The 25,453-nt window shown below is 60.5% G+C and overlaps 1 protein-coding gene across 1 annotated transcript; it reads left to right on the top strand.

Annotated features, from left to right (window-relative positions):
• Positions 1 to 76: 76 nt before the first annotated feature.
• QSOX2 (quiescin sulfhydryl oxidase 2) lies at positions 77 to 24,883 on the top strand. The gene is made up of 12 exons (XM_070799576.1): positions 77 to 425; positions 9,176 to 9,276; positions 10,703 to 10,751; positions 11,273 to 11,378; positions 11,513 to 11,603; positions 12,344 to 12,489; positions 13,673 to 13,807; positions 14,044 to 14,173; positions 16,368 to 16,490; positions 17,403 to 17,553; positions 20,663 to 20,851; positions 22,594 to 24,883. The coding sequence occupies exons 1-12, from the start codon at positions 92 to 94 to the stop codon at positions 23,136 to 23,138; spliced, it is 2,100 nt and encodes a 699-aa protein (XP_070655677.1). The 5' UTR covers positions 77 to 91; the 3' UTR covers positions 23,139 to 24,883.
• Positions 24,884 to 25,453: the final 570 nt, after the last annotated feature.

The raw sequence follows: 25,453 nt of genomic DNA, 5'->3' as shown, positions 1-25,453 counted from the left end.
GGCGGGGCGCTGGAGGCGGGGCCCGGCGCGCGCGGCGCTCGTGACGGCGGTTGCCAGGGTGAAAGGTCAGGCGCGGCGCGGCACTCCCAACATGGCGGCGGCCAGGACGGCGGCGTCGGCAGCGCGCAGCCCGGGAGCTCCGGCGGCGGCGGCGGCGGCCCGAACCCGGCGCCCGCCCTCGGCGCGGCCCGCGAGGCTGCCCCCGCTGCTCGTGCTGCTGGCGGCGGCGGCAGGGCCGGGCGCGGGCGGCGCGGCGCGGCTGTACCGCGCGGGCGAGGACGCCGTGTGGGTGCTGGACAGCGGCAGCGTGCGCGGGGCCACCGCCAACAGCTCGGCCGCGTGGCTCGTGCAGTTCTACTCCTCGTGGTGCGGCCACTGCATCGGCTACGCGCCCACCTGGCGGGCCCTGGCCGCAGACGTGAGAGGTGAGGCGCGCCTGGCGCGGGGGCCCGACCGCGGTCTCTGGCCTGCCGCCTACGACCCCCGGATTCTCTCCTCAGGTCCCTATCCCCTGGCCCTCTGGAGGTGCTCCGCCTCGGCGGCCGCTGGCCTGCACCCTGGGTTCATCCCTCGTATGACGCCCCCCGCCCCAGTGGAGATCTGGGAAGTCGGCTGTCAAGTCAGGATGACAGGAACCCCTCTCCCGCCACCGCCCTCGCTCAGCTGGGGACACAGAGGCCTTCCTCGTTTGTCCAGCCCTCCAGACCCTCTTGTTGAGTCTCTGAAAGCTTCAGCAACCACCTCCGCCCCAGGTCTTTATCCTAGCTGTGTCCTGACGTTCATCTCGTCCTCAGTAACTCCACCCGGCTGCCTGGAATCCCGGTTCTTTGAGGCTCCCGTTCCTGTCCCGGGCTGCTTTCCCTGTAGGTCGTTCTTCATTCTCCTTTGGTTTGGAGAGCTGAGCATATATGGTGGCTACTCAAAGAGGTCCAGCTGTGCTGGAGACTTCTCTGTGGAAGCAGAAAAAGACCTTCCCGCATTTCATTGGTTGGTTCCTTGTGCGTGGTCACGCAGCCTTGGACCAATCTGACACCCACCAGACTTCTGGTCACGTTCCCACACTTTATTGACGCTTGGCACTTCCTCATCCCGGTGCGAATTGCTAATCAGCCACTAAGTTCTTGGCGTGCTGTCCATTGCACAGTTGTAGCCGTTTAAGGGTTTTGCAGCAGCCTTCCTACAAGCTGGAAGCGCTTCAGAAGAGAACACGAATTGCTCTGAAGTGGGGGCCTGTCCCCAACAAGAGCAGGGTTTGGCAGGACTTTGCTGAGGCTGAGCTGACCTCTAATTATATATTTCAGAGGGCAAGAGAGTAACAAATGGGCTCTTTTCCTGAACTGCAGTTTTACAGCCAACCCTGTTGGGATTTTCTCATATCTAGACAGATTCGTAAGGAAACTTAAAAAAAAAAGTCTAAATCGGGCTTTTGTATGTGATTGTGATTATCTTTAGCGGCTTCTCTTGCCTCAAGGTATTGGGACTTCTTGATTGTAAAGCGTCTGTTCTTTGATCTAGTGTTTTCTTGAGCCTTCGCCGCTGGTCAGAACTGAAGTCAGAGACTTCATGAAATGGACGGTCTGCTCCATAATAGGTGTCCTTTAAGCCTTTGCTGTGCCATCAAGCAAGTACTTTTAATAATAAGAGGACTTGGCAGTTTTCTTTTGTCATTGGGAGGCAGCAACAGATACGGCAATTTTCACGCTCGTCGCTCTGGCAAGACGCTGTCATCACTTGTTTTGCACATTTTGATTTTTTTCAGCTTAGTGTGTGAAATACAGAAGTTGTCAGTAGGATTTGAATATTGCAAACCATTGCATGGTTCAGCCAGCATGTGAGGAGCCTTGGGCATTGTCCCTGCAACTCAGAAGGGAAGTTATTTTTGAAACAGAAACTATTGGTTGCTGAAAAAGTTCATTCAGGTTTCTCTGTATGTTCCCAGACACACCTTTTGGCCAATCTGGTAGTAAAATCTATTACCTAGTGATGTGATTAGCCTAACTGTTGGCTAAAGAAGATTATCTTAAGAGAGTTGGGGGTTTCCCAGGGGGCACTCGTGGTAAAGAACCTGCCTGCCAGTGCAGGAGGTGTAAGAAACGCTCAGTCCCTGGGTGGGGAAGATCCCCTGGAAGAGGGCATGACAGCCCAGTCCAGTATTCTTGCCTGGAGAATCCCTTGGACAGAGGAGCCTGGAGGGCAATGGTCCCTAGGGTCGCAGAGTCAGACACGACTGAAGCAACTTAGCACGCACGCCAAGTTGGGCGTTCTGCACGTGAAGGCAGGAAGAGCAGGCCTGAGACAAAAGGAGATGTGACTGAGAGTGAAAAACAGCTGTGGCTCCAAAGACGGGGGGAGGACGGGGTCCTGAGAGCTGGGCTGCCGGGGGCTCCCTGAGCACGAGCTCTGACTGGAGGCAGAGCCTGGGCACTGGGCAGTGTCCACGTCAGGTCCCCAGAGAGAGCTAACCTGGAGACCTTGTGGGCCCAGGCTGGGCAGGCGGAAGCAGAAGCTCTGGGCGTGAGGCCTGGCCTGTCAGCGTAAGCCCCAGAGGTGGAGGATCCCTGTCTTGGGGCCACTGACCACGCCAGGCACCTGCAGGAGAGGGCCTGAGGCTCGAGGCGGTGCAGGGGCCCCACCCCCCACCCCCCGCCATGGCTGTCTGCACATAAGAACGCTCCGCTAGAGGAACCTGCTACTCGGATCCTGGGCTCCCGCCTGACTGACCCAGGGTCCTTCCCGTGCCTCGTCTCTGTGAAGTCCCTGAGGAGCGTGTTGAGAAGAACTGCCCACACCCTCAATACGGAGGCTAGTGCAGCCCCTCCGCCCAGCGCCTTGCTTCTGCCAGGGGCCCTCCCGCAGGGGCGGGGGTGCCCAGCGCCCACACAGTCCAGTCTGCGCGCAGTCATTGTTCCACTCTCACGGCTTCAGGCCCAGTCAGCCTTTTGTGAACAGGGGGTTCAGTGAGCCCCTGGGGCACGCAGACCTTGGCCTGGGCCTGTCAGATGCCTCTTCCCTCCCCTCTTGAAATGCCCTGTCCAGCCCACTCAGCTACTCTACCCTCCACTGCCACTCTCGACAGCAGCATGGCTTCTAGAAGGTGGCTGCTTACAGTACAGCCCCGGCTCCGACTTGAGGTTGCTGGCTGGGGCTGGTCACTGAGCTGGAGGAGCGCCTGCTGCCCCCCGCCCCAGCGCCTCCTGAGTGGCCTCCTCCACTTGCTCAGAGTGGGCAGGGGTCTGCAGGGGGCCGGGGCTCCTCCCCTTGGCGGGCCCTCTCTGTACACAGCGTCGGGGCACCTTTGTTTTCCTAAAAGATTTGGATTGAACTTGAGCTCTTTGCTGACATTTTTAAGATTTTGAAAATAATTGTTTTTCCTTCTATGAAGGTGGCTTAACAAACAAAAGAGGTACTGTGGGTGCAGCCAAACGTCCTTCCAGCGTTTGTGTAGATCTGGCTTAGGCCTGTCACTTCTAAGTCCTTCACAAAACAAACCCTGCTGTGCCCCTGAAAATCCTCTTGCCCGGAGCTGTGATGTTAGCGCAGTCTCTGCGCCACCTCCTTTTGAGGTGAGAACTGAGACACCTGGTGGGGGTGGGCAGCTGCCACCTGGAGACGCCTTCAAGACAGCCACGGAGACTTCCTCAAGGCCCGAAGTGCCCGTCGGGGCTGCCGGGTCCTGGGCGTCTGTCTCCCGTGTCTCCTCCGCTCCGTCTTGGGGGCACAGGGGAAGGTGTTCTGTCATTGGCCCCAGAATGGTTTTTTTTTATACAAGATCGTTCTTTTTTTAATGTAATTTTGTTTGTTTATTTCTGGCTACCCTGCGTCTTTGTTGCTGTGCAGGCTTCTCTCTGGTCGCAGTGCTCGGGCTCCTGACTGCAGCGGCTTCTCTCGTTGCAGAGCACTGGCCCTCGAGCGCAGGCTCAGTAGTTGTGCACAGGCTGAGTTGCTCCATGGCCTGTGAGATCTTCCTGGATCAGGGGTCAAACCCATGTCTCCAAGCAGGCACATTCTTTACCACTGAGGCACCAGAGAAGCCCACCCCCAGAATTCTTGATGAGAGACTCAGACGAAAGCAGGACCTGGCAGGCAGCACCACCGCATAACACCCATGTGGCCACGCCGTCGAGTGGCAGGCCGTGGGTGCCAGGGCCCCACGGCACGCGCCTGGTGCATCCAGGGCTGGCCAGGCCCCCGCTTGCCTCCCACCCATCTCAGTCACCAGCTAGTCTCCTCATTCGCATGGCTGCAGGCTTCATGCACGTGAACTAGACCAGCTGATGGTCCCCACAGCCGCTCCCTGTTCTCTGGGAGAAGCCGGGGGGCTGAAGGGGGCAGGGTGCTGATGGAGCAGGACCCCACCTGGACCCTGGAGAGGCAGGTGGGCGGGGGCATGTCCCCCCACGGGGGCTCTGCCGCACTGAGATTTGTCTGTGAGACCCAGGCTTCACTGCAGCCGGACCCAGAGGGACGGCGCCGCCGCGTGCCCCTTGGGACACTGAGCAGAGGAGCCCTGCTGGCGAATGTTGCTGGCTTCACGGGCGGCCGGGGGACCCTGATCTCAGGGCGGTTCCCGCCCGCGGCCTGTGCTGCGCGCCCCCGCCCCAGCCCACAGAGCCGGCCAGCACTCCCACGTGTGCTGTTCACAGTGTGCGTGCCGCAAGGCCTGCGAGACCACAGACAGTGCTAGCTTAAGCACACCTGCGTGCAAACACACCTGCGTGCAAGCACAGGGATGAGACAGCCCTGAGACAGTCGCGGCCCTCTGTCCCCGGAGGCTGACGCAGAGCGTGACTCCAGGCTGCTCTGGGGGCTGCTGGAGAAGGCGCGCTCCTTAGCACGAGGCTTCCTCTCTGCCCGGGCCTGTGCGTCCTGAACTTGGAGCTTGCCTGAAAGGCCCTTTGCTCTGCCTGGAGGGGCCTCCCGGGGGCCAGAGCGCCCTCCAGCGGCGCCAGCATGGGAGCCAGCGTGGCCGCCTCACCCTGATGGCCGGCCCTCCCTCCCAAGGGTGAGAGGACCAGGAGGCCGCAAGGAAGCGAGGGGCGGGGTTCTCTGAAACCCGAGGGGTTAATTAATCTGAACTGTAACCGTTTTCTTCAAGTGATGGATGCTTTACCATAAGTGTGACTTGTATAGACGTTCTATTAGAACTTGCCAAGTAATGGTGGGAAGTTTAATCCTGTGAGGATAAATAATATAGTTACTTGACAAGGAAACTTGAGATAAATTGTAGTTCTCTGTGTAGACATGCTTAGTTAAAAATAGATGGGCTTGTGAGCGGAAGTGAGGAGTGGCCCGGAGCTCACCGCTGCTCCCTGTGGAGGCCCCCTGCCCGGCTGGCAGCTGGGGGTGGCTGGCGCGGGCCTAGTCCTGAAAGCAGGCGATTTGCATTCAGTTGAGGGCGCTTCCCTCCTTTGTGTGTGGAGTCCCGACAGGTGGGAGAGGCAGGAGGAGGGGAGGGCACCAGCTGAATGAGCGCAGACCCTGAAGCTCACCCTTTGAAACGGTTTGCATTCTCCCTGATAAAACAGACCGGCTCCCTTTTGTGCTGCTGTGAAAGCCGCCCATCTGCCGGGATGCCTGTGGTGGCTGTTGGTGCCCCCGTCACTGAAATCTCCCTCATCTGCCTCCTTCCTGCGCTGCACAGGCGGCCTCTTTCAAAGGTGGTCAAGGACCACGTGAGGCGTCAGCAGGCCGGGCACCTGGCCCTGCCCCGGGCCGCCGCCTGGATGGGGTGCACACGTGCGGACCCCAGAGTCCTTGGCCCAGCAGGAGCTGTCCTGTCCCCGCCAGCTTGCGGTGACCTGTGTGCGTCTCAGAACACTCTCTGCGTGCGTTCCCTGTCCGCGTGGACCCCGTCCTTCAGAGGGGAGGACAGACAAGGCGCAGGAGCGCCAGCGGTGTGAACAGCTGGACGTGGGGGCAGGTCCTAGGAAGGTGAGTGGGACGCTGGGGTTGGCGCCCGGCAGGGCCGCTGGGCGAGGGGCCCGCCACGTGGAGGGCCAGCAGGTGCCGTGTCCAGAGGGCCCAGCCCCGACGGCCACATGAGCTGCAGGAGTGGCTTCCAGCAGAGGCCCCTTGGCCTGGTCTCTCTGTGGAGTGTCCCCGGCTGCTCCCTGCAGGACTGAGGCCCAGAGACTCGCTGGCCAGTGGGGGTGCTTGTGGGGAGGGGAAGCACCCCGTCTCGCTTCGGTGGGGCGGGCGGGCTCTGAGGGGTGTGGGGGTGCTGGCTTTCCGGGACCGTCGGCCGTTGAGAAGCTGGTGTCAGCTTGTGAGCAGGAGGGACAGCCCTCCAGCTGGCTTGCGCCCTGGGTCCGAAGACCGGGCCAGGTTGACCCCGAGCCGTCTGGGCTCCGGGGACGCGGCAGCCGGCCCTAACCTCACAGTCGTGCTGCCTTCCAGGGCACTGCCGTGACTGCCCCTGGCCGGTCACCGCCCGGGGGCTCGTTTTCTTCTCATTCTCCTGTTAGGACACATTTGAAACTTGAGCCGAGGTGGGGCTCGTGTCCTCTCAGTACCACACGGGCCTGCTCCCCAGGCTCCCCAAGCTGAGTCCCCAGGGCTGTGCCTATGTTGACTTTCGCTTCATGACCATTAGTTAAGGGCTCAGACCCAGGCTGCAGTGAACTCACAGACCTCACTGGGGAGCGACGCAGAGCGCTTCTGTGCAGCAGGAAAGGGAACCCGAGGGCTTCTTGCCCTCCAACGTCGGCCAGCTCTGTCCTGGAGGGCTAGTCCTGCTGGCCGTGGGCTCGGTCCTCTCTCACCCCAGCCGGGTCCATCAGTAAGCAGGTCAAAGGCGTGTGTGACTCCTCCTTCTGCAGTGATGAGTCATGCTCTTGGCTTTTTGAAAATTACACCCTGATGCTGACTTAGGAAGGACTCGGTGCAGGGAACCCTCACACTTGTAAATTTACGAAGTGTTTCATTTACTAGAGATGTCCCAGGAAAGATCAGTCCAGCGTAAGTTTTTCTTAAACACAGAGCGTTTCAGCGCAGTCGGACTGATGCTGGGGCCCTGCTGCTATTTCAGGGGACACCTCAACTTTTCACTGTTACCCTGGGAATAAGCAGGTGGTTAAAAACCTGGGGAAAGCCAAGGCCTTTCTTTTTGAAGCCACTGGCAGGTGTACCCTATTTTTAAGGGCAGGGCCCACCTACTGGGTGCCTGGGATACTTGAAGGAGTTTGGGAGGCTGGAAAAGCAAAGCTGGTACCAAGCGTCGCCCATTTCTGCTGCTCTGCCCAGGGCATCTGTGGCCAGGACCCGGCGGTTCCCGAAGCCAGGCTGTCCCTCCCCTCCTCACCCCGGGAGGAGGGCTGGGCCTGGGGGTCGGTTGCATTTCAGGAGGGGCGCCTGGCTGGGGTGGCCTCGTGACCCTGAAGAGGAAGGCGGCTGAGCCCAGGCCAGTGGAGTGTCCGCCCGAGGGGTCTGTCCTGTGCTAGAGCGGCGCGCGTCGTGGGGGGACTCCGGCTGGGGGGCTGGGGTGGGGGCCAGGCCCCCGGGGGCGGTTTGGAGGTCGTGGTCACCCCCGCGCAGGCCTGCAGGCTGAGCCAGGGACGGCGGGGCGAGCCCCTGGAGCCTGCAGTGCTCCTTCGCGGTCGGGGGCTCTTGAACCAGAGCCCGGGTGAAGCCAGTGCCCTCTGGAGTCAGGAGGGCCGTGCCCGGGCCTGGGGCCTTCTGTGCCTGGCAGCCAGTGCGCCTGGCAGCCCCGATGGGCGCTCTGTGGCCTTCTGCCCCGGAGTCCAGGGAGGCACAAGCAGAGCAGGCCGCGGGCCCCATGGTGCACAGACGTGGAGCACACGCTCCCCACAAGCACCCTGAGGCTCTGTGTTCTACATTTCGTAAGTAGCGCATGCTTATTGAGAAAAGCCTGAAAAACAAGAACGTGGGGCCAAGTCCCACGAGAAAGCGGCACCGTCGTGAGCGGCTCTGAGTGTCTCCCGTCTCTCTCTGCCTGGGCCCGGCTCCGCGTGTGCGTGGTGTCAGCTCCTGGAGCCGTGTTCCGTCTCCTCTCTCTCTCGTCCTGGAACAGCCTTTTTTTTTTTTAAAGATGGAGCAAAAGCTTGTCATGGAAATTCTCAGTAAGCCTTGATTCCCTGTGTTTGTGAGCTGGGAGGAGGTTGCAGAAGTGAGACGCTCTGGCGGGATGGACAGGTGCCGAGTGGAGAGGACAGGGCTCCCTGCTCACAGTCGGCCGCTGGGTGGGGCGCAGCGACCCGAGGCCGTGCGTCCTGCCCGCATCTGCGCTCCGGCCTCACCGATGGGACGAGAGCGTTGACTGTTCTTCCTTAGTTCCTTGTAATTTGAGATTCCAGAAAGACGTGACCTGTGGTTCAGGAGGGCTCTGTGATTTCTTCCATCCTTTCAAACGCCTTCAGGATGAGCCGGCTTCACTGCGGCCACTTAAGTGGAGCACTGTTCTGTCATCGGTCGTGAAAGGTGGAGCTGTGTGTCTTGTGTGTTTTTCACTTGATCTTTTGCTTTATGTTAATATCAGTACATACTTTTTACAGTTGCAGAGGAAGAAGGCACGTATTTGTAAGCATAAGTGTAACATTAGATGGAACAAAAGCAATCATGAGTTGCCGATGTATACAAGCCTTGGTGTCAGAGTAGTACTTACGCTGGCCTCTCTCCTTCCTGGCCTGTCTTTACTGTAACTCTGAAGTCTTAGTCTTAAGCAGCACTCAGAGAAAACTTACTTGCCATGACTTGTAGCCAAGTGAGTGCTTTAGACTGGTGGTGTCTGTCAGAACTCACCACAGCTCAGGGACGGACAGTCACAGGTTCCCCCTCAGAAGTCACCTGACCGCAGGACGCGGTGAGCGGGGCTCGGCCCGGCCCGTCCCCTTGGGCTTGTCCTGCTCGGGCACTGCTCTGCTGCCCTGTGTGTGCCCGACCGCCAGCCCTCCTGCTTCCCCTGCAGGCTGTCCCCAAGCCCGCCGAGGAGCCAGCGAAGGTTTGGGACTCTTACTGTCCCGGAGAAGGGAGCAGGTCTTCCAAAGAGAGACCCTCACCTGGGGGTGTTGGGGAGACCCTTCCTCTGAAGCTGGCGACTGAAGGTGACCCCCCATCCTTACCCTCGCCCGTGTGAGCTGCGCTTGGGGTCTCCAGGGCTCAGCTCCCCCGGTCCTCGCCAGGACGGGGCCCCTCTAACAGTCTCGCTCCTGCTTTTCAGACTGGGCGGCTGCCATCCGCGTCGCCGCCCTGGACTGTGCGGAGGAGAAGAACCAGGAGGTGTGCCGCGCCTACGACATCCACTTCTACCCCACCTTCCGGGTGAGCGCCGCGCCTCCGCCAGCCGCTCGCACGGCCTGGGGGCTTGGGGAGGGCGTCTCCCAGCTCAGGGGCTTCTGTGTGCAGGGGTCACCTCTCATTGCACCCCGTTGGATTGCAGGGTCACACTGGGACTGTGCACTTGCCTGCTCACACCCAGCGAGGCCTGCAGGCACGGGAGTGGCCGGCGCTGCCCTGAGAGCGCGTGCCCAAGTGAGGCGGGGCCCGCAGGTGCCTTGCCCGGGGGTGGGGGTCTGGTGCCTGCCAGCTGTGCCAGTAGCCGTCGCCGCCCTGCAGACCAGCCTGTCCCCATCTCTCCCGCTAGGGGGCGACTGGAACCTGAGCAGTGCACCCAGCTCTGTGTGTGTGTGTGTGTGTGTGTGTGTGTGCGCCTGTGTGTGCGTGCACACGTGTGCCTGTGTGTGTGTGCGTGCAGGAGCGCGTGCACGTGCCTGTGCGTGTGGCCCCTCGCCTCACTGGAGCGCATCTGAGGAGGGAGGCCGTGCCTTTGGAGGTGGCCTCTGGGAAGCTTGGGGGCCCCCTTCCTCTCAGCCCTGAACCCGCGCCCTGTGTGCACAGCGCCAGCTGCTTCTCCCCGTCATGCTGACCTGGTGACCTCGTGTGTCCGTCTCTGGCTGGGCCCTGCCCACCAAGGCGCCCTCCCCTGGAGCGCGGGTCCAGGCTTGGGTCCGCTCAGCGCCTTCCTATTGGGTTTGCCTGTTGTGTCTCGGCTTTCCCCACAGGGTGCTGTGCTGCGTGTTTGGGGGCCCCCCCTCAGCTAACAGGATGCTGCTGGGACCCCCACACGCTGGGTGTGGCTGGGGCCCAGCCCTGGCGTGCAGTGCTGATGGGGGCCAGGGCGTGGCCTCTGTTCGGTCCTGGCCCATCTACCGCTGTCCCACCTGTGTTCTCCGGGCTGGTGTACAAGCCCCGTGTGTCTTCATCATGCCCTTTTGTCCAGCTGTGAGAGGGGGGTGTCGTCACCCCAGCCGTCACTTTCTCCATTGTCTTCACTGAGTCTTTCAGTGAAGAAGGTTTTTAATGGTCACGTACAATGCTTGTCCTCTGCCGGAAGACCCCTGTTGCAGAGCCTGTCTTCCTCCCGGGAGTCTGTGCACTGGCGCACCACGAGCCTGTGGGGGCAGTGCCGGCCGCGGGGGTCCTGTCGGGGTCCCAGCCCTGTCGGGGCAGAACCCCTGTGTGCCCGGGTCTGGTTGGTACTGAGCAGCCCTCGTGAGTCTGGAAGAAACACTGCCTTGCACAGAGGCCCGTAGAAGCGCGGTTTCATCATCAGTCAGCGTGAAGTTCCCGGAGCAGTGAGAGTGAAGCTCTCAGCCGTGACGGCCGTCTTGTTGCTTGAAGATGAGACGTTGCGCAGGCGCCGGGCAGGGCCGCTCCTTACTTGTGTTTGTTGGTTTTCTCCCCTCAGTATTTTAAAGCGTTTACAAAGGACTTCACAACTGGAGAAAACTTTAAAGGTAAGGACACACACGTCGTCCTTCACTCTCCTAGACTCCTGCGTCCCTCACAGCGCGCCGAGGGCTGGGCGGGCCTGCCCTCCCCCGCTTCGGCAGGTTCGCCTTGAGGCTGTCGGTCCTTTCTTCCCCAGAAGGGTTAAACAGCCACAGTTTCAGCAAGAATGTTTGATTTTGGCAAATACAGTGGTTAAATTTTTTTTAAGTAAACATTTTTGAAAACAAAAGTTTGGAAAAGTGCACGCGTCACAAGAGCACCGCGGTGAAATTTTGTGAGTGACCCCCTGCCCCCCGCCCCGGAGCCCCCAGGTGAGGTCGTTCAGCCTTCCTCTGAGCTTGCTGTGGATGGACGTGCCTGTGGCCTGGCTCCACGCCGGGGGCGCTGGAGCTCAGCAGTTCCCACGCTGGTCCCGTGAGGTGGTCTGCGCATGACTCCACCGTGTGTGCCTCGCGCCCTGGGGGCCCTGGGATGGGGTGGGCGCTCGGCAGGGCCGACTCGCCTGTGACGGGGGTCCTCCCCACAGGGCCCGACCGAGAACTGCAGACAGTGAGGCGGACCATGATCAACTTCCTGCAGAACCACACAGACGGCAATCGGCCCCCCGCCTGCCCGTCCTTGGACCCCATCAGGTGTGTGCTTCTGTGGAAAAGGCAGCACGTTTCAAGTTGAATTTAATTTTGTAGAGTAGAGACGTGCATTGAGTGATGTGGGCACTGGTATGCGATGGCCTTGAAGACACTAAAAGGCTCTGTCTTCTTAAAAGGCCCAGTGACATCCTTTCACTCATCGACAAGCGAGGTGACCGGTACGTGGCTGTGCTGTTGGAAGATGACAGCTCCTACGTCGGACGCGAGGTACTGTCTGCGCCCCTCTCGTGTCGGCGCTGCGGTCAGACTCCGTGACAGTAGCGACTTCCGCCTCAGCTCTTGGAGTGTGTGTTCTGCACTCATTAATTCTCGGAATTGCCCATGTGTTATTCAGCAGACTCACTAGAGAAGGCTCGTTTACAGAGAAGACCGTTGGGACGGGGTGGGGGGCTGCCTCCCAGAGGAGACAGAAGCAACTCCCGCCTGCCGCCGCCTCCCCTGGGGGGCCAGGTGGGCTCATGACGGACGTGGTCCCCAGGACACACAGCGTCCCTGAGGGTGTCCTCTGTCCAGTAGGCGTTATGGTCCAGACTCTCTCTGCTGTATTCTGGACTCCCAACTTTGGCAAATCCAGTGCCCTTCAGCTGGCTGACCGGGAGGGGTGCTGTCAGCCTCCCAAAGCAAGCCCTGTGGGTGGAGGGGAGGCTGGGGCGTGGCCCCCACTCGCCTGGGGGTGACCGGCCCCGTCTGATGGGGTGGGCTTTGGAGGGGGTGTGGGGAGCACAGCTCTGACCCCTCTCAGGGTCTGCACAGCTGCTGCTCTTCCTGCCCTTGCAGCCCCGGGGGCCTGAACGTGCAACACAACAGGGGTGTCAGTGGCAGTCGGCCTTAGGGAGCAGCTGAGCTGAGAGGCTGTTAGTTTCTGTAAGAAGGCACGCTCGTCAGCGTGGCGTTTCCTGCGGACCCCGCCACCCACCAAGAAGGTGACGTGCCGTCTCATCGCCCAGGTGATCTTGGACCTGATTCCGTACGAGAGCATCGAGGTGAGGCGGGCGCTGGGTTCCGACACAGCCTTCCTGCAGAAGCTCGGCGTGCCCTCCCTTCCCTCCTGCTACCTGATCTACCCGAACGGGTCGCACGGACCAGTCACCGTGTAAGTAGCATCTGCTGCCCTCCCGCACTGCGTGGGCACTCACTGGTCTGGGGGGACTCACCACCTGGTCTCCAGAATAGAAAGCGAGGGGACCGGCTCTGGCCCCACACGTGGCGGTCGCCTTGTGAGACCCACAGAAGCAGCAGGATGCCGCTGGCCTCTGCAGTGGGGCCCGTGCACCGTGAGACAGGCTCAGCTGGAAAGGAAGTGAGTTGAGTCGAGGCTGGGAGGGCATAACGGGTGAGAGGGGTGCCTCCTGGAACTTGAGCTGCCTGCCAGGCCCCAGCCACAGCCAGTGGCCAGGGCCAGCCCCACCTGCGTCCACGGAGCTCTTGGTGAGTCACCATGTGGACAGCGCCTCCCCCGCCCCAAGACGTTCACTGGGGCACTGAGGGCACCCTACCCAGGAGCCTCAGGCACGTGTGGTTCCTGGGCTGTCTGGTATTTTCTAAAAAACAATGGAATTCAGGGTAAGCAAAGAGGTCTCTGGGGCTCGCAGAGCTGGGCACCCAGCTCAGCAGACCTGCCCTGAATACAGCACTGAATACACTGCCATCTCACTTCAAGGAAAAACACGTGTTTTATATTGAAAGTGTCTCTGTAACCTCAGAATGAAAAGACGATGGTTTTAGCGATAGCTGCTATACCTTCCCTTTGGGAATGAAAACAGGCTCTGGACCCTTCGGGTGACCCCTGAGCCACCTCGGGAGGGTGGAGTCCCACAGCAGATGGGTTGCACTGCTGTGCTTGGGAGCCCCTCGCTGCCGGACCCCAGACGCCCCGAGTGGAGCTGGCAGCCTGCAGGCAGAGGGTCTGAGGTCAAAACCCACAGGTTTGGACAAAACTGATCCTGGCAGGTGCTCATACCAACTGTCCGGGCCATCTTAACCTCCCCAGCAAACAGGAATGAGGCCTAGTGCTTTTCACACCTGTAGGTCGGTGCTGTTTCTGGATTTGTCTTATGGTCCCAGGTTGGGCAGCTCCCTCAGGCCCGGGCTTTGTCACCATTCTGCCCGTCCCCTGCCTCAAATATCTGCAGTAAATGCTCAGAGAATGACTGGTCTGAGTGGACCACATCACCCTCGAGGGGCAGGGGGCTGCTCTGATCCTCTTGCCCTGAGACACTTCCCGATGGGCCAGGCCCTGGAGCCGGCTTGAGCCTGCGCCTGACCCCCTCTTGCAGTGGGAAGCCCCTCCGGTCGTTTTTCTCCTCTTACCTGAGGTCACTGCCGGGAGTGAGGAAGAAACCAGGTTCCCTTCCTGGGAGACCCAGCAGAGAGGAGAGCTCGGAAGCCGTGGTCTGGAGGGACTTTGACAGGTGAGTGTTCTTCCCCAGGAAGCTGCGGGAGCGGCCGTGGGTAGGGGTCCGGGCCCAGGGCTCCTCTGGGTGGCTCGTTCAGAAGCCCACCGCCCGCCTGCTGGCCTCTTGGGGATTCTCCCTATTGTCTGCTGGTGGGGTGTCCTGGGGGCGTCCCTCTGGGTGGGGTTGGGCTCAGTAACGGGGTTTCTAGAGAGAGGGGTGGGTTCCCCTGACCTGGCAGTGCTCGCTCCCAGGTCAAAGCTGTACACGGCCGACCTGGAGTCAGGGCTGCACCACCTCCTGAGAGTGGAGCTCGCAGCACACAGGTCCCTGGCCGGCGCCGAGCTGAAGACGCTCAAGGACTTCATCACTGTCCTGGCCAAGGTGCGTGGGCGTCTGACTTGGGGCAGGGCCTCCGGCCACAGGGAGCCGGGTGTGCCTGGGGACGCACGTGGCAGGGACAAGAGTCCTGCTCAGGTGGAGTCCCTGTGTAGGGTGCTGGAGACGAGCGCTGGGTGGGGGCGTGTGGAGCAGAGAGGAGGGGATTGTGCGGGAGTGTGGCTCGGTGTGTTCTAAAGGGCTCAGTGGTGTAAAGGGCTTGGTGTGGTCTGAAGGGCTTGGTGGTCTAAAGGGCTCAGTGTGGTCTGAAGGGGGCCAAGCCAGGCCAGATGTGAGTGGGCGGCAGGCAGCAGGATGAGAAGGGAGCACGAGGGGAGCAGGGAGTGGGCGGGAGGCCTGTGTGTCTGGGGGTCGGTGGAGATGGAGGGTGGCGGTTTTACAGGGAGGAGACGCCTGTGGCCGGTGCATTGGGTGGGCCCTGGGGGTGGGCCAGGTTGGCATGCCCACCTTTAGTAGTAGGTGGGGCAGGGGTGGCTTTGTGCTTGCTCGGGTCTAGAAGTGAGGAGCTGTCGGGCGGCATCCATTTCCTGCTGAGAACTCTGAGCTCCCGAGCTAAGAGTCCGGGCCCGTGGTCTGTGGGCAGAGGTTCAGGCAGTCGGGTGTCCCTGCCCCCTAGGGCGAATCTGCACCCTGTTCTGCTGGCCGGGCAGCCCTGCTGTGGCCCTCTGCTCTCCGACCTCAAAGAGAGCCCAGGCCCTTGGGTCTCGCCCACCTGTTGGTCACCTTTGATCCTGCGCTGCCTCAGGAGGAATCTGCTTCCAGAGGCCACTCTCTATAGCCTCTGACGTGATCTGACAAGATCTGAGATACTGTTTATTATTGCCTGAGAGATAAGGAGACTTAGTTTGAAATGATTCCTGTTGCCAAGTGTGCAGCCCCAACACATGCATGCACACACGCTCAGTTGCATCCAGCTCTGCGACCCCATGAACCGCAGCCCGCCAGGGCCCTCTGCCCACGGGATTCTCCAGGCAAGATACTGGAGTGGGTTGCCATTTCCTCCTCCAGGGGATCTTCCCCACCCAGGGATCAGACTCGTGTCTCTTGCGTCTCCTGCATTGGCAGGTGGATTCTTTAGCAGTGGCGCCACCTGGGAAGCCCTGCTGACACAGTAGCTCCTAAGCGATAATTTGGCTGGTCAGAGTTTACTTAGTAAGGTCGTTTAAAAAAGTAAAGAGCTAGAACTTATGTTTAAGGGAATAGAAAGCTACATGGTGTGTTGCAAATGAATAAATGGAGACTGTTGAGACGGTTCTCCCCCCACGATGACCTCAGAGGTCAGAGCTCTCGCGCCGTTCTCGTTCCTTTGAGAAAGTGCCCCCCTGGCTGCCCAGCTATTAGCGTGTCAAGATGGGGGTCTCGCTCTGCACATGAGTTCTTTGTCCTCGTCTTTTCTGGTGTCAGGCTGGAGGGCACGCATGGCCTATAAGATCAGCATAGCTTATTCTTAACAACTTTTCTGAAGTTTACTTAAACTTTAAATGCTGGTCAGTTGATACTGATGCTCTATAACCGATGGAGGAAAAACCCAGACTTGGCAGAGTTGAAGACGTGGCGTTTTTGGTCCCAACGCTGTCGTTAGGGCAGCGTCGGCCCTTAATTTGCACGTGTAATTGGCAGCATCTGAGCGAAGGTCCTCACAGGACAGCTGCGGGCTCCTTGCTCGAGGCTTCCCTGGCGCCGTGGTGCCGCCAGCATGGCCTGAGTGTCCATGTGCAGCTGAGCAGCGGGTGGCACTTGTTTGCACGGAAGCCTCGAGTGTGCGTACCTCTCCAGTCCAAGGGCAGAGCCGGTGGGGGGTGGGGGGCTGCTGGTGGTGGCAGGGAGTGAGGGGAGCAGCGGATGGGTGTAAGTTACGCTGAGGCACGCGGACTGAGCGAGTCGGCAGTGATTTCGGAGAGGCCCCCCGAGCCCTTGGCAGCATGACGAATGAGGTCCTGGGTGGCCGTGGGCCTGTCGTCAGGTGTGAGGGCAGTGGTAGGGCTGGAGGAAGGGGAGGTGCAGCCCCCAGGCCGCCTCGTCTGTGTTCTGGAGAGACTCCCACCTGGTTCTCGGGCAGCCGGTGGGTCAGGTCAGGGCAGGCCAGGTCGGGGCAGGCCTGGTCTCGGCCCCCGGGAGGCCATGCCTGCCGTGGGGCGTGCTCTCTGAACAGTCCCTGAGCGTGGTCCTTCCTGCCCAGCTCTTCCCCGGACGACCGCCGGTCAGGAAGCTGCTGGAGATGCTGCAGGAGTGGCTGGCCAGCCTTCCGCTGGACAGGATCCCCTACGATGCCGTGCTTGACCTGGTCAACAACAAGATGCGGGTGAGGTGGCCCCTTTGCAGAGGGAAGTCTGCCCGGGGGCCCCTCGCCGCCCCCGTGTCCCTGGTCTGCAGTCCTGGTTTCCATGACGACCTCCCGTTGCTCCCCAGGCCAGGGTCTGGATCAGCTGACTGAGACGATGAGGGGTTTCCGCAGGGAGGCAGCGCTAGGGTTTCTCTTTCAATTTTTAGTAAACTCATCTAGATCTCACACCTGGAAAAGGAGTAAATAAAGACAACATGTCCGGCAGGGACGCCCTGGTTGAGCTGCCTGGCCGCTGCAGCCGCAGGCCCAGGGTGTGGGCTCCCTGGGGTCTGCTCTGGCCGCCTGACAGGTGCCAGTGTCTGGCCTGGCCTCCCCTCCACGGGCCCCAGGCCGAGTGACCGGAAGGTGGCTGAGAGCAGGAGCATGGCCCCGGGGCCAGGCCTGTGTGTCGCCTGCAGGGCCTGAGGGGCCGTTTGCAGCCTGCACTCATGGGCTGTTACAGGCTCAGGCCCATCAGCTCGCTGCTTGTTAAGTGAAGATCCTGTTTGTTCTGGCTGAGAATTGTCTGACAATTGAATTCCTTTATTATCATTATTAGTCTTCTGTAAATCTCATTACAACTAATTCTAACCTGAAACAATGGCGGGCGTCCTGCATGCTTCCTCTTGCTGGTTCATCACGGCCCAGGTGGATGCTTCCCTTCTCCCAAAGATGAAACAGTGGGCCACGGCTCCATGTTCTGAGAAGTCAGTAAAATAGAGACTTTTTTCTCCGGTTTGTTCCTGGATTTAACCGTACTCGTAGTTGATAAAGCTTTCAGACAGATACTCCCTGTGTAACCACCATGCAGTTGAGATAGGACAGTCACCAGCAATTGTTAATTTTAACAATTCAGTATCTCTCCTTCTCTCCACACCCCTCTCTGCCCAGATTTCTGGGATATTTCTCACTAATCACATAAAGTGGGTTGGATGTCAAGGAAGCCGACCGGAGCTGAGGGGCTACTCGTGTTCTCTCTGGAAACTGTTCCACACTCTGACTGTTGGAGCCGGGACCCACCCAAAGGCCCTGGATGGCACAGGTGAGCAGCCCCCCTGCCCTGGGTCACCTGCATGGGCACCATGCTGCCTGCAGAGGGTGCTGGGCCCTCGGGTGCCCGGGTCTGTGCCGAGGAGGACAGAGGCGTGTGTCTTTTCAGGAGCCCTGCTCAGCCCCTGCCCCAGCGCGGGAGGCACCCACATGCGGCCCGTCCATCTGCCCTGGAGGCTGGGGCCTGGCTGACCCACGGGCCGTGCGTCTCGGGGCTGGGCGTGTGCTGGCCAGGAACGCCTCTCGGTGTCGGTGCCTCTTTTTTTTTGTTTTTTTTTTTTTGCTTTAAGGAGTGTGAGACCCGTTTGGGGAGGTGTGTGGTGTCTTATTTATAACAGGTCGCCTGGAGCAGTGCACACTTCGTACACACAGCGTCTGTGGGCAGGCGCTCCGGTGTGCCCTGGCCAGGGTCTTCCGTCTCAGGTCCCCCAGAGCCTGAGGGCAGGGTACCAGCCAGGGCTGGGGTCTCCTCTGAGGGCTGGCGGGGGATGATGGAGGGCTGGATGCCCTCCCCAGGCTCGCGCCCTGCGTGGGTGGCGGCTGTCCCTCGCCGTGCAGCCTGCCCACGGGCAGTGGCTGTCGTGGAGCCCTTGGGGGCCTGTCCGTCATCTCCGCCGTGTTGGTTCATTAGAAGGAAGCTCCCAGGCCCACGAGGGGCAGGGGTGACTCAGACAGGGCGGCAGGAGGTGGGGCCGCGCTGCGCCCTCAGGTCACTAACAGCATGCTGGGCCTCTGGATCCTCTCTGGACCGTGTGGTGTGTGTGCCACAGTTGGCGCAGGGCCCTGGCAGCCTTGGGGTGTCTGCTTATCTTGTGGTTTCGTTCTTTAATCATCACTGACATCTGTATTGAGTCAGAGTGGAGTCCTTGGATCCACATGGTCAATATTCTTTCCAGTAAGACTGTAAACTTATTTTAGAGTTCCCCTTTGCTGTGTAACAGACAGACCCCAAATGCTATGGCTTGAGCCCAGCACCAGGTTTTTGCTCCAGGTTCTGGGCCTCAGATCTTGGGACAGGTCACCTGTGGGCCTGCTGAGCGGGTGGGAGCTGAGTGCTCTAGACTCGGAAGCTGGGGCCCCGGGCAGTACAGCTCCCCTGGGGGCCAAGGAGGGGCTTCAGGGCCTGGGTGTCACTTCCGCCACGGCCTGTGGTTCAGACACCCCCGGCCCGGGCTGGGGGGACATGGCCCACCTGTCGGGCACAGCAAGGGGGCCCACAGCCTCTTAAGGCATCCCTGCCCCTCCTCACTTCCAGGGGGGCATTGGACATCTACGCCCCGGGGCTGGGGGTGGGGAGGTGCTTTAAACCATGGCTTCTCTTGAGAATCACACAGAAGAACGTGTTGGGTGCGTTCAGGAGGAACCTGGGGCTCCAAACAGCAGGTGAGCTCAGAGGCTTAGTGCTGCGGGCGGGCGCTGGCCAGGGCCCTGGAGCCTCCGCTGCCCGGACCTCGTGCTGACGGGGGACGCTCCGCAGAGGACACGGAGGTGGTGACCAAGAGGGAGGCCAGCAGCCAGGACGCTCTGCAAAAACACCGTGGGGCCGCTGCCCATGGCCTGTGGGCGGCCAGGGACAGGCGCACAGCCCGAGATACCTCGGGCATCCGTCCCCTCGGTCGGTGTAAATGGAAGCAATATCCGAGGAGTCTGTCTCCCGCCAAAAGAATTGGGTCAGACTGAGACCCGGATTATGTCTTGGAAGGTTTTTCCTCTCCTTATTGCACGCTTAAACCCCATCGACTAAAAAGCCTGCCGCGCCTCTAATCCGCCCCAGGTAGGGTTTATGGTTCTTGTCCACTTTAAAGATTAGGGCGGCCCGAGTGTGCAGAGGTTCGGTGGGGACGAGGCGGGGAGGATTACCCGCCAGGCACAGCAGATGTCGGCCCAGGGCTCACGGGTGGGAGTGCAGCCCGGCCACAGGGAGTCCTCAGCCCGCGCGGGTGGCCTCGCGCTGGGCGCCCCCGCTGCCCACAGGAACACGGCGCCAGGCGGTGGCCACGTGCTGCTTGGGGCCTTCTCTGAGGGACGCACAGGACCTGCCAGGCTGATGCCCCCGGGGCCTCTCCCGGCAGGCTGGCTCCCCGGCTCCTGCCGGCCGTGGGGAGAGAGGGCTCCTGAAGGCCTGCTGTTAAGACGATTCAGTCTCCGTAACTGCGTCTCCCCACCCCCGTTATTTTGCTGCCTTTCTTCTAATGCTGACGTCTAATCTGTTTTAATCTCACGGTCTCTTGTGTGCACTCAATCCCCCGCGTTAGTTGTCTGGACAGGACTCTGGTCCCGCCCTGCGGCCACCGCCCGGGGCTCCTTGGGCTCGTCCGTTCAGCACGGTGCGTGCTGCACCCTGATGTTGTGGGGTTGTTTTCTTCAGATGGGCTGCCCCCATCCCCAGGGCCTTTACGCAGGCACCGGGTCCCATTAGGGTCTGTTGACACATGGGCGAACGCCGTCTGTGCGGCTGGTAGATAAGAGGGTTTCCTCACACCGAGAGGCTCGGGCTGTTTGAATGAGGGCAGGCCTACACTGGCCCACTGCCTGGAGACCCGCTGCCTGGAGCCCGGCCGCTGCTGACCCATCTGGGAAAGACTGGCCACAAAGGCCGGGGCTGGAGTCACGCCTGGAGGCACTTCTGAGGCCGTGTCCACACTCGGGCTTGCATCTAGCAAGGATTTCAAAGCAAAACAAACGAGATTTTGAATGAGTAGCCGCCCCGGCGCAGGCCCAGCCTTGGGGGCTGCTTGTAGGGCAGGAGGGATGGCACATGGGACATAGACCCTGGCCTCTGGGCTGGTCTTGGGGCTGGGGGTCCTGGTGGACCTGGCCGCTCCAGGCTTCTGGCTTGTTCCCTGGGGACCAGCACGGGCCTTGGAGCAGGTCCAGCAGCTGGACACAGGCAGCCGCCTGCCCATGGGGTGTGCACGTTTGGTGCAGTGTCAAGAGGGTGAGCAGCAGCGTCTGGTGGCCATGGACACCTGGGAAGGAGCCGGTTTCTCCCTGGGGGCTGGCCCGCGGCCCGCGTCAGGCACTCACTCGTCCCGGCTCCCCTGACAGCTCTGCTGACCCTGAGGTGCTGGCCACTGTCGGGTGCCTTGGTCCCTCCACAGGTCTCGAGGACGACCCGCAGGCTGTGCTGCAGACCATCAGGAGGTATGTCCACGTCTTCTTCGGGTGTAAGGAATGCGGCGAGCATTTTGAGGAAATGGCTAAAGAATCAATAGATTCCGTGAAAACCCCGGACCAAGCGATTCTCTGGCTTTGGAAGAAGCATAACCTGGTCAACAGCCGCTTGGCAGGTGAGCAGAAGCCACTGGGTGGCCCAGCCTGCGTGGGGCCTGGTGTGGGCGGCGGGTGCTGCCTGCCCGTGGGGCCACGGCCGGGCCGTCTGTGGGATCAGGTGTCAGTCTCCTAGTGACCTTGCCAGCGGCTGGCAGGCCACAGCCGTCCCCAGCTCCCGTCCCCAGCTCCTGTCCCCAGCTCCCGTCCCCAGCTCCCGTCCCCGGCTTCCCAGACGCTCTTGCGCTGCAGGGCTCCCAGCTGTGTGGACGTGGACGTGCCCTTGCCCTGGGGAGCCCACTAGGCCCCCAGTAAATGCAATGGTGGGAGACTGGGAATACAGTTCATTGTCAACAAGGGATTTTAGTGTCATTAAAATCTGCCCTCAGATCTTAGACCAAACTCCTCAGAGTGGTTTTGTTTGAAGAAAAACTGGGGCGCACATATTTTCTCAGAGTTAAGTAACTCAAACTGTTCCTAAATCACTGGCAGATTAAAATTAGGCTTAAATGTAATCCGCCGAGAAATAAGTCTTAATAGAGATGAATAGAAAATGCCACTCAACTGTTGGTTTTTATTTAATCCACTGTATTATAAAAACATATTACAACTAAAGCACTAAAGAAAATTGGTTTTTCTGGACGTGGGGCTGAGGGGCTGCGGGTCCGGTCACGTGGGAGTCGTGCCTCGCCCACGGCTGTAGGTGGAGGCCCGTCCGCCATGGCCCTGGTTCTGACGGCTCCACATCCAGGGCGTCAGGGCCCTCCTGCCCCGGCTGTCCCCGCCCCCCGCCCTCACAGGGGCCTCGTGGTGACCCCGTCGTGGCAGCGCTCAGCCCTGGAGCAGCCGGCGAGGCCCCAGCCAAGCTGCCCTGAGCAGGCTCAGTGTGCCGTGTGCAGTGCTGTGTGAAGGCGGCCTGAGATGGGGTCGCTCCTGTGACTCCGTGTGTCCCCCAGCCCCTCCGTCCCGCCTCTGGGGTGAGGTCTGTGTGGTTCTGTGGAACACGCTCTAGCAGCCCCTCTCTGTCTCGGGGGGTGTGTTTCCAGACCCCAAAGGGGAGCGCCTGGGCCGTGAGGTCCTCATGGCCCTGTGGCTGCTGCCCAGCGCAGCCTGTCCTGAGCACCCCACTAACGAAGTGGCTCCTTGACGTGTGTGTCCAGAAGGACTGGGTGGCAAGGCGTGCCCGGTCAGGTCAGGGAATCCTGGGAGTCCATGGGGCATACTTGCTGCCCCCTGGGCCTGTGGGAGCCCCGGGGTCCAGGGCCGTCACTGCATTGCGAGTGAGAGAGAACCGGAGGCTCATAAGTGCAGCTGTGCGTGTGGGGCCGCCCGGCTCTGCCTCCAGGTCTCGCCCCCAAACAACGGCTGATGGCCCAGGCCGTGCTCTGCCCGCGTGTGTGCTGAACAAGGGAGCGAGTGAGCCAGAGGGAAGGTGTAGGAGAGGGTCCTCTTGGAGGTCTTTGTACCCATGGGGCACCTTAGGGAAGGGAGGACCGCACCCCGGCACGGGCCAAGGTCAAGGGCGCTGAGCCGGGCACTCGCCCAGCCCCTTCTGGGTGTTTGGGGCAGGGTCTGGCTAGGGGAGTGGCAGTGCCCACGTGAGGACACTTCCTGTGCTGCAAGTGCTTCAGGGAAGTGGGCAGCTGTGCAGGGTAGGGTGGGAGGGACAGGGTGGTGGGCGAAGGGGGAGGCGGGCAAGGCCCCCAGGGTGCGGGACAGGCGGCCGGAAGATCTCTTCACCGCGGCCCTCCTCCTCCTCCAGGGCATCCGAGTGAGGACCCCAAGTTCCCAAAGGTGCCGTGGCCCAGCCCAGACCTCTGCCCAGCCTGCCACGAGGAGATCAAGGGCCTGGGGACCTGGAACGAGGGCCAGGTGCTGCTCTTCCTGAAGCAGCACTACGGCAGGGACAACCTCGTGGACACGCACTCCGCGGACCTGGGCGGCCCCGGCGAAGGCGCCCCGGCCCCGGGCGAGAAGCAGGAGGGCAGCCAGGCTCCCCCGGAGCAGCCCCCCGCAGACCACGGTGCCGAGAGCCTGCGTCCGCCCAGCCTGCTGCCCCCCCGGGCTCGCCTGTCTGAGAGGTCGCAGCCAGGCCTGGACCTGCTGCTCAGGAGCCGGGCGGGGGGCGAGGGCCGCCGGGGCGCCGAGGCAGCCGCGGCCTTCCTGGGCATGGGCTTCTCCAGCCTGGACATGAGCCTCTGCGTGGTGCTCTACGTGGCCTCGTCCCTCTTCCTCATGGTCATGTACTTCTTCTTCCGCGTGCGCTCCAAGCGGTGGAAAGTCAAGCACCACCATCCTTCCGTGTAGGACGTGGCGAGACTGCGGAGCCGCCTCCAGCGGGGCTGCCGCTTGTGCTCTTCAGATCAGGGACGTTGTCCACACTCCGGACCTGGCGGCCCCTCGAGGGGTCCTTCCGCTCCCCGCCTGCGTGGCCCAGATGTGTCCCCTACAGATCCTAGAGCAAAAAGACTTCACTCTTCCAGGTCTGAAAACGGAAGTGGGTGGCCAAGCCCCGGAACAGGACTTTGCACCCGCTTTCACCTCAAGTTCCTTGACTGCAGGGCCTCGCTCTGGGAGTCAGGGAGAAAAGCCCACACCCTCCCCCCGCCGCCGGGGCCCACCACCCGCCGCCCTCTGCGGCTCCGTGGAGCCGGGCTCAGCGATTCCCTGCGTTTGCGCCTCTCAGATGCTGGTGGTCTCTGGGGCGCCGAGGCCGCTCAGGACCAGGGAAGGGAAGCCCCGAGTGTGGGGGGTGTGGAGGGGAGGCGGGCCCTTCGGGGGCGCTGTCTTTGTTGGCCAGCCTGGTGACACGAGGCTGTAAGGGGGTCCTAGTGTGTCCACCACGCGGACCCAGAGCGCTGAGCCCCACTGTGGCAGGGGGTGCTCTCTGGGGCCTCCGGAGGCACCCTCATCCTGTGTGGTCATCCCCTGGCACATACAAGTCCCCGCGAGAGCCCTGCTGTCAGTGGGAGGGAGATGGTGGCCCGCGGCAGGGCAGACTGTGGTCTTGGCCAAGCTTCATTTTCTGGAGCTGTTTCACCACAGGCTCCCAGGCTTTGATGATTTAATTGTCTAATATTGAATGGTTTTAACACATTATTAAAACCCAAAAAGCTTAGAAGTAAATTTGCCTCTGAAAATGTAAACTAAACAGAAATGACCACAGCAGGGAGCATTCCCTTTGAGTGTGAGTGGGTATGTGCGTGTGACACTGGTGGGTGTCATGGTGTCTCCCACCACGCCTGTTCTGCGCTCCGGTTCCTGTGTTTAGTGAGCACCCTGACCGTTTGACAGTTTGGGGAAGAGGGGTGGCCGACTCCTCGGACAACTGCCTTCAGCTCTGTGGTCCCCTTCAGTGGGAGGTGTGACCCGAGGCCTCTGGGCAGGGAACGCTCCACTTCTCTGCCGAGAGCTTTCTTCTGTTGGACACTTTTTAATCCCTGGAAGCCTTTGTGTTTTAAAAGCCACAGGCTTGTCTTAGTGGCTGAGCTGTGTGCCTGGGTTACTGAAGACACCTATTGTTTCTTTTCAACTTGAAAACTGGGCCAGTGTACACACAGCCCAAAGGAATATGCTCAGAACCATTAATTAAACTGCCTTTGGTTTGCGCCAAATGTCGTTTTCTCCCCTAAGTACATTTTCCCAACAGCAAGAGCTGGGACGGTGCTGTGGGTGGGCGGTCTTGTGTACCTGACAGAACCCAGTGACGGGCGACATCGGCGTTCAGGGTTCCTGACAATATTCCAGGTTGAGGGGCGGCAGGTCAGGGTGGCCGCGGCACTGTGTCCCGTCGCTGCTCAGAGCTGGACGCTCCCTTAAGGCAAGGGTTAAGTTCCATTTTCTAAAGTTGTAAGTATTGAGACTAATAAATATGATAGTTGAATAATTTAAATGTATATTTATTTTTAATGGAAGGATTTGGATTAAAAAGAAGCTAATTGACGTGGAAATGTCACTGAAATTTCTTACCTGCAAGAAAAATAAACATTTTGTATTTAAGTAAACTCTAATGTGCACATTTTAAAAATAAAGAAATCCGATATTTGAAAAAATTGTAATTGTTTTGAAGTAAAACTAGCTCTACCAGTGATGGGGTGTCTGGCAAGGGTGTATGGACTGGACCTCTGAAATTTCACAATGTCCAGTATTGAATCAGAAACTCTTTGGAAGACAGCTCAGGGATAGGCAGAAGGTGAAAGATGGGAAGTCCCCAATAGTTGATCTTCTCAGGGCCAAGCTGGACTGAGGGAGAGCGGGACCACAGCCCCTCTCCCTCAGAGGGGAAGAGGGAGGGGATGGCGACTGAGATGCCTGGGAATCCTGCTCACAGGTACCGCAGGCGCCAGTCCCAGGGAACCTTGAGGACCCGCAGACCAGAGTGCCCAGCAGCCCCTCCCCTCAGCTTTGCCCCTGCACCTGCTTACTGCCCCCGGTGCTGAACTGTTGGTTCTTTCTACCGCCTCCCACACCTTGTTTTGTGGTGGAGAGGTCTCCAGTGGCCAGTGTAGCTTGGGGGAGTCCTGGCTAAAGTTTCTGTCAATTCGCCTTTCCAGCGGGGCAGCAGGCTCAGTAGGGGGAGGTGGGCGGCCACGCCTCCTTCAGCACCGCGGACAGCGCCTCCA

This window comes from Bos indicus, chromosome 11 (genome assembly GCF_029378745.1).
Source record: "Bos indicus isolate NIAB-ARS_2022 breed Sahiwal x Tharparkar chromosome 11, NIAB-ARS_B.indTharparkar_mat_pri_1.0, whole genome shotgun sequence".
NCBI lineage: Eukaryota > Metazoa > Chordata > Mammalia > Artiodactyla > Bovidae > Bos > Bos indicus.
This window is presented reverse-complemented; position numbering and strand designations above follow the sequence as displayed.

What these genes read in the sequence shown, in the direction of transcription:
- QSOX2 (XM_070799576.1), top strand. Translation starts at nt 92, where the DNA reads ATGGCGGCGGCCAGGACGGCGGCGTCGGCAGCGCGCAGCCCGGGAGCT. An exon ending in CCTGGCCGCAGACGTGAGAG is followed by an intron (nt 426 to 9,175) that starts GTGAGGCGCGCC and finishes CCTGCTTTTCAG; the next exon opens with ACTGGGCGGCTGCCATCCGC. An exon ending in ACTTCTACCCCACCTTCCGG is followed by an intron (nt 9,277 to 10,702) that starts GTGAGCGCCGCG and finishes TTCTCCCCTCAG; the next exon opens with TATTTTAAAGCGTTTACAAA.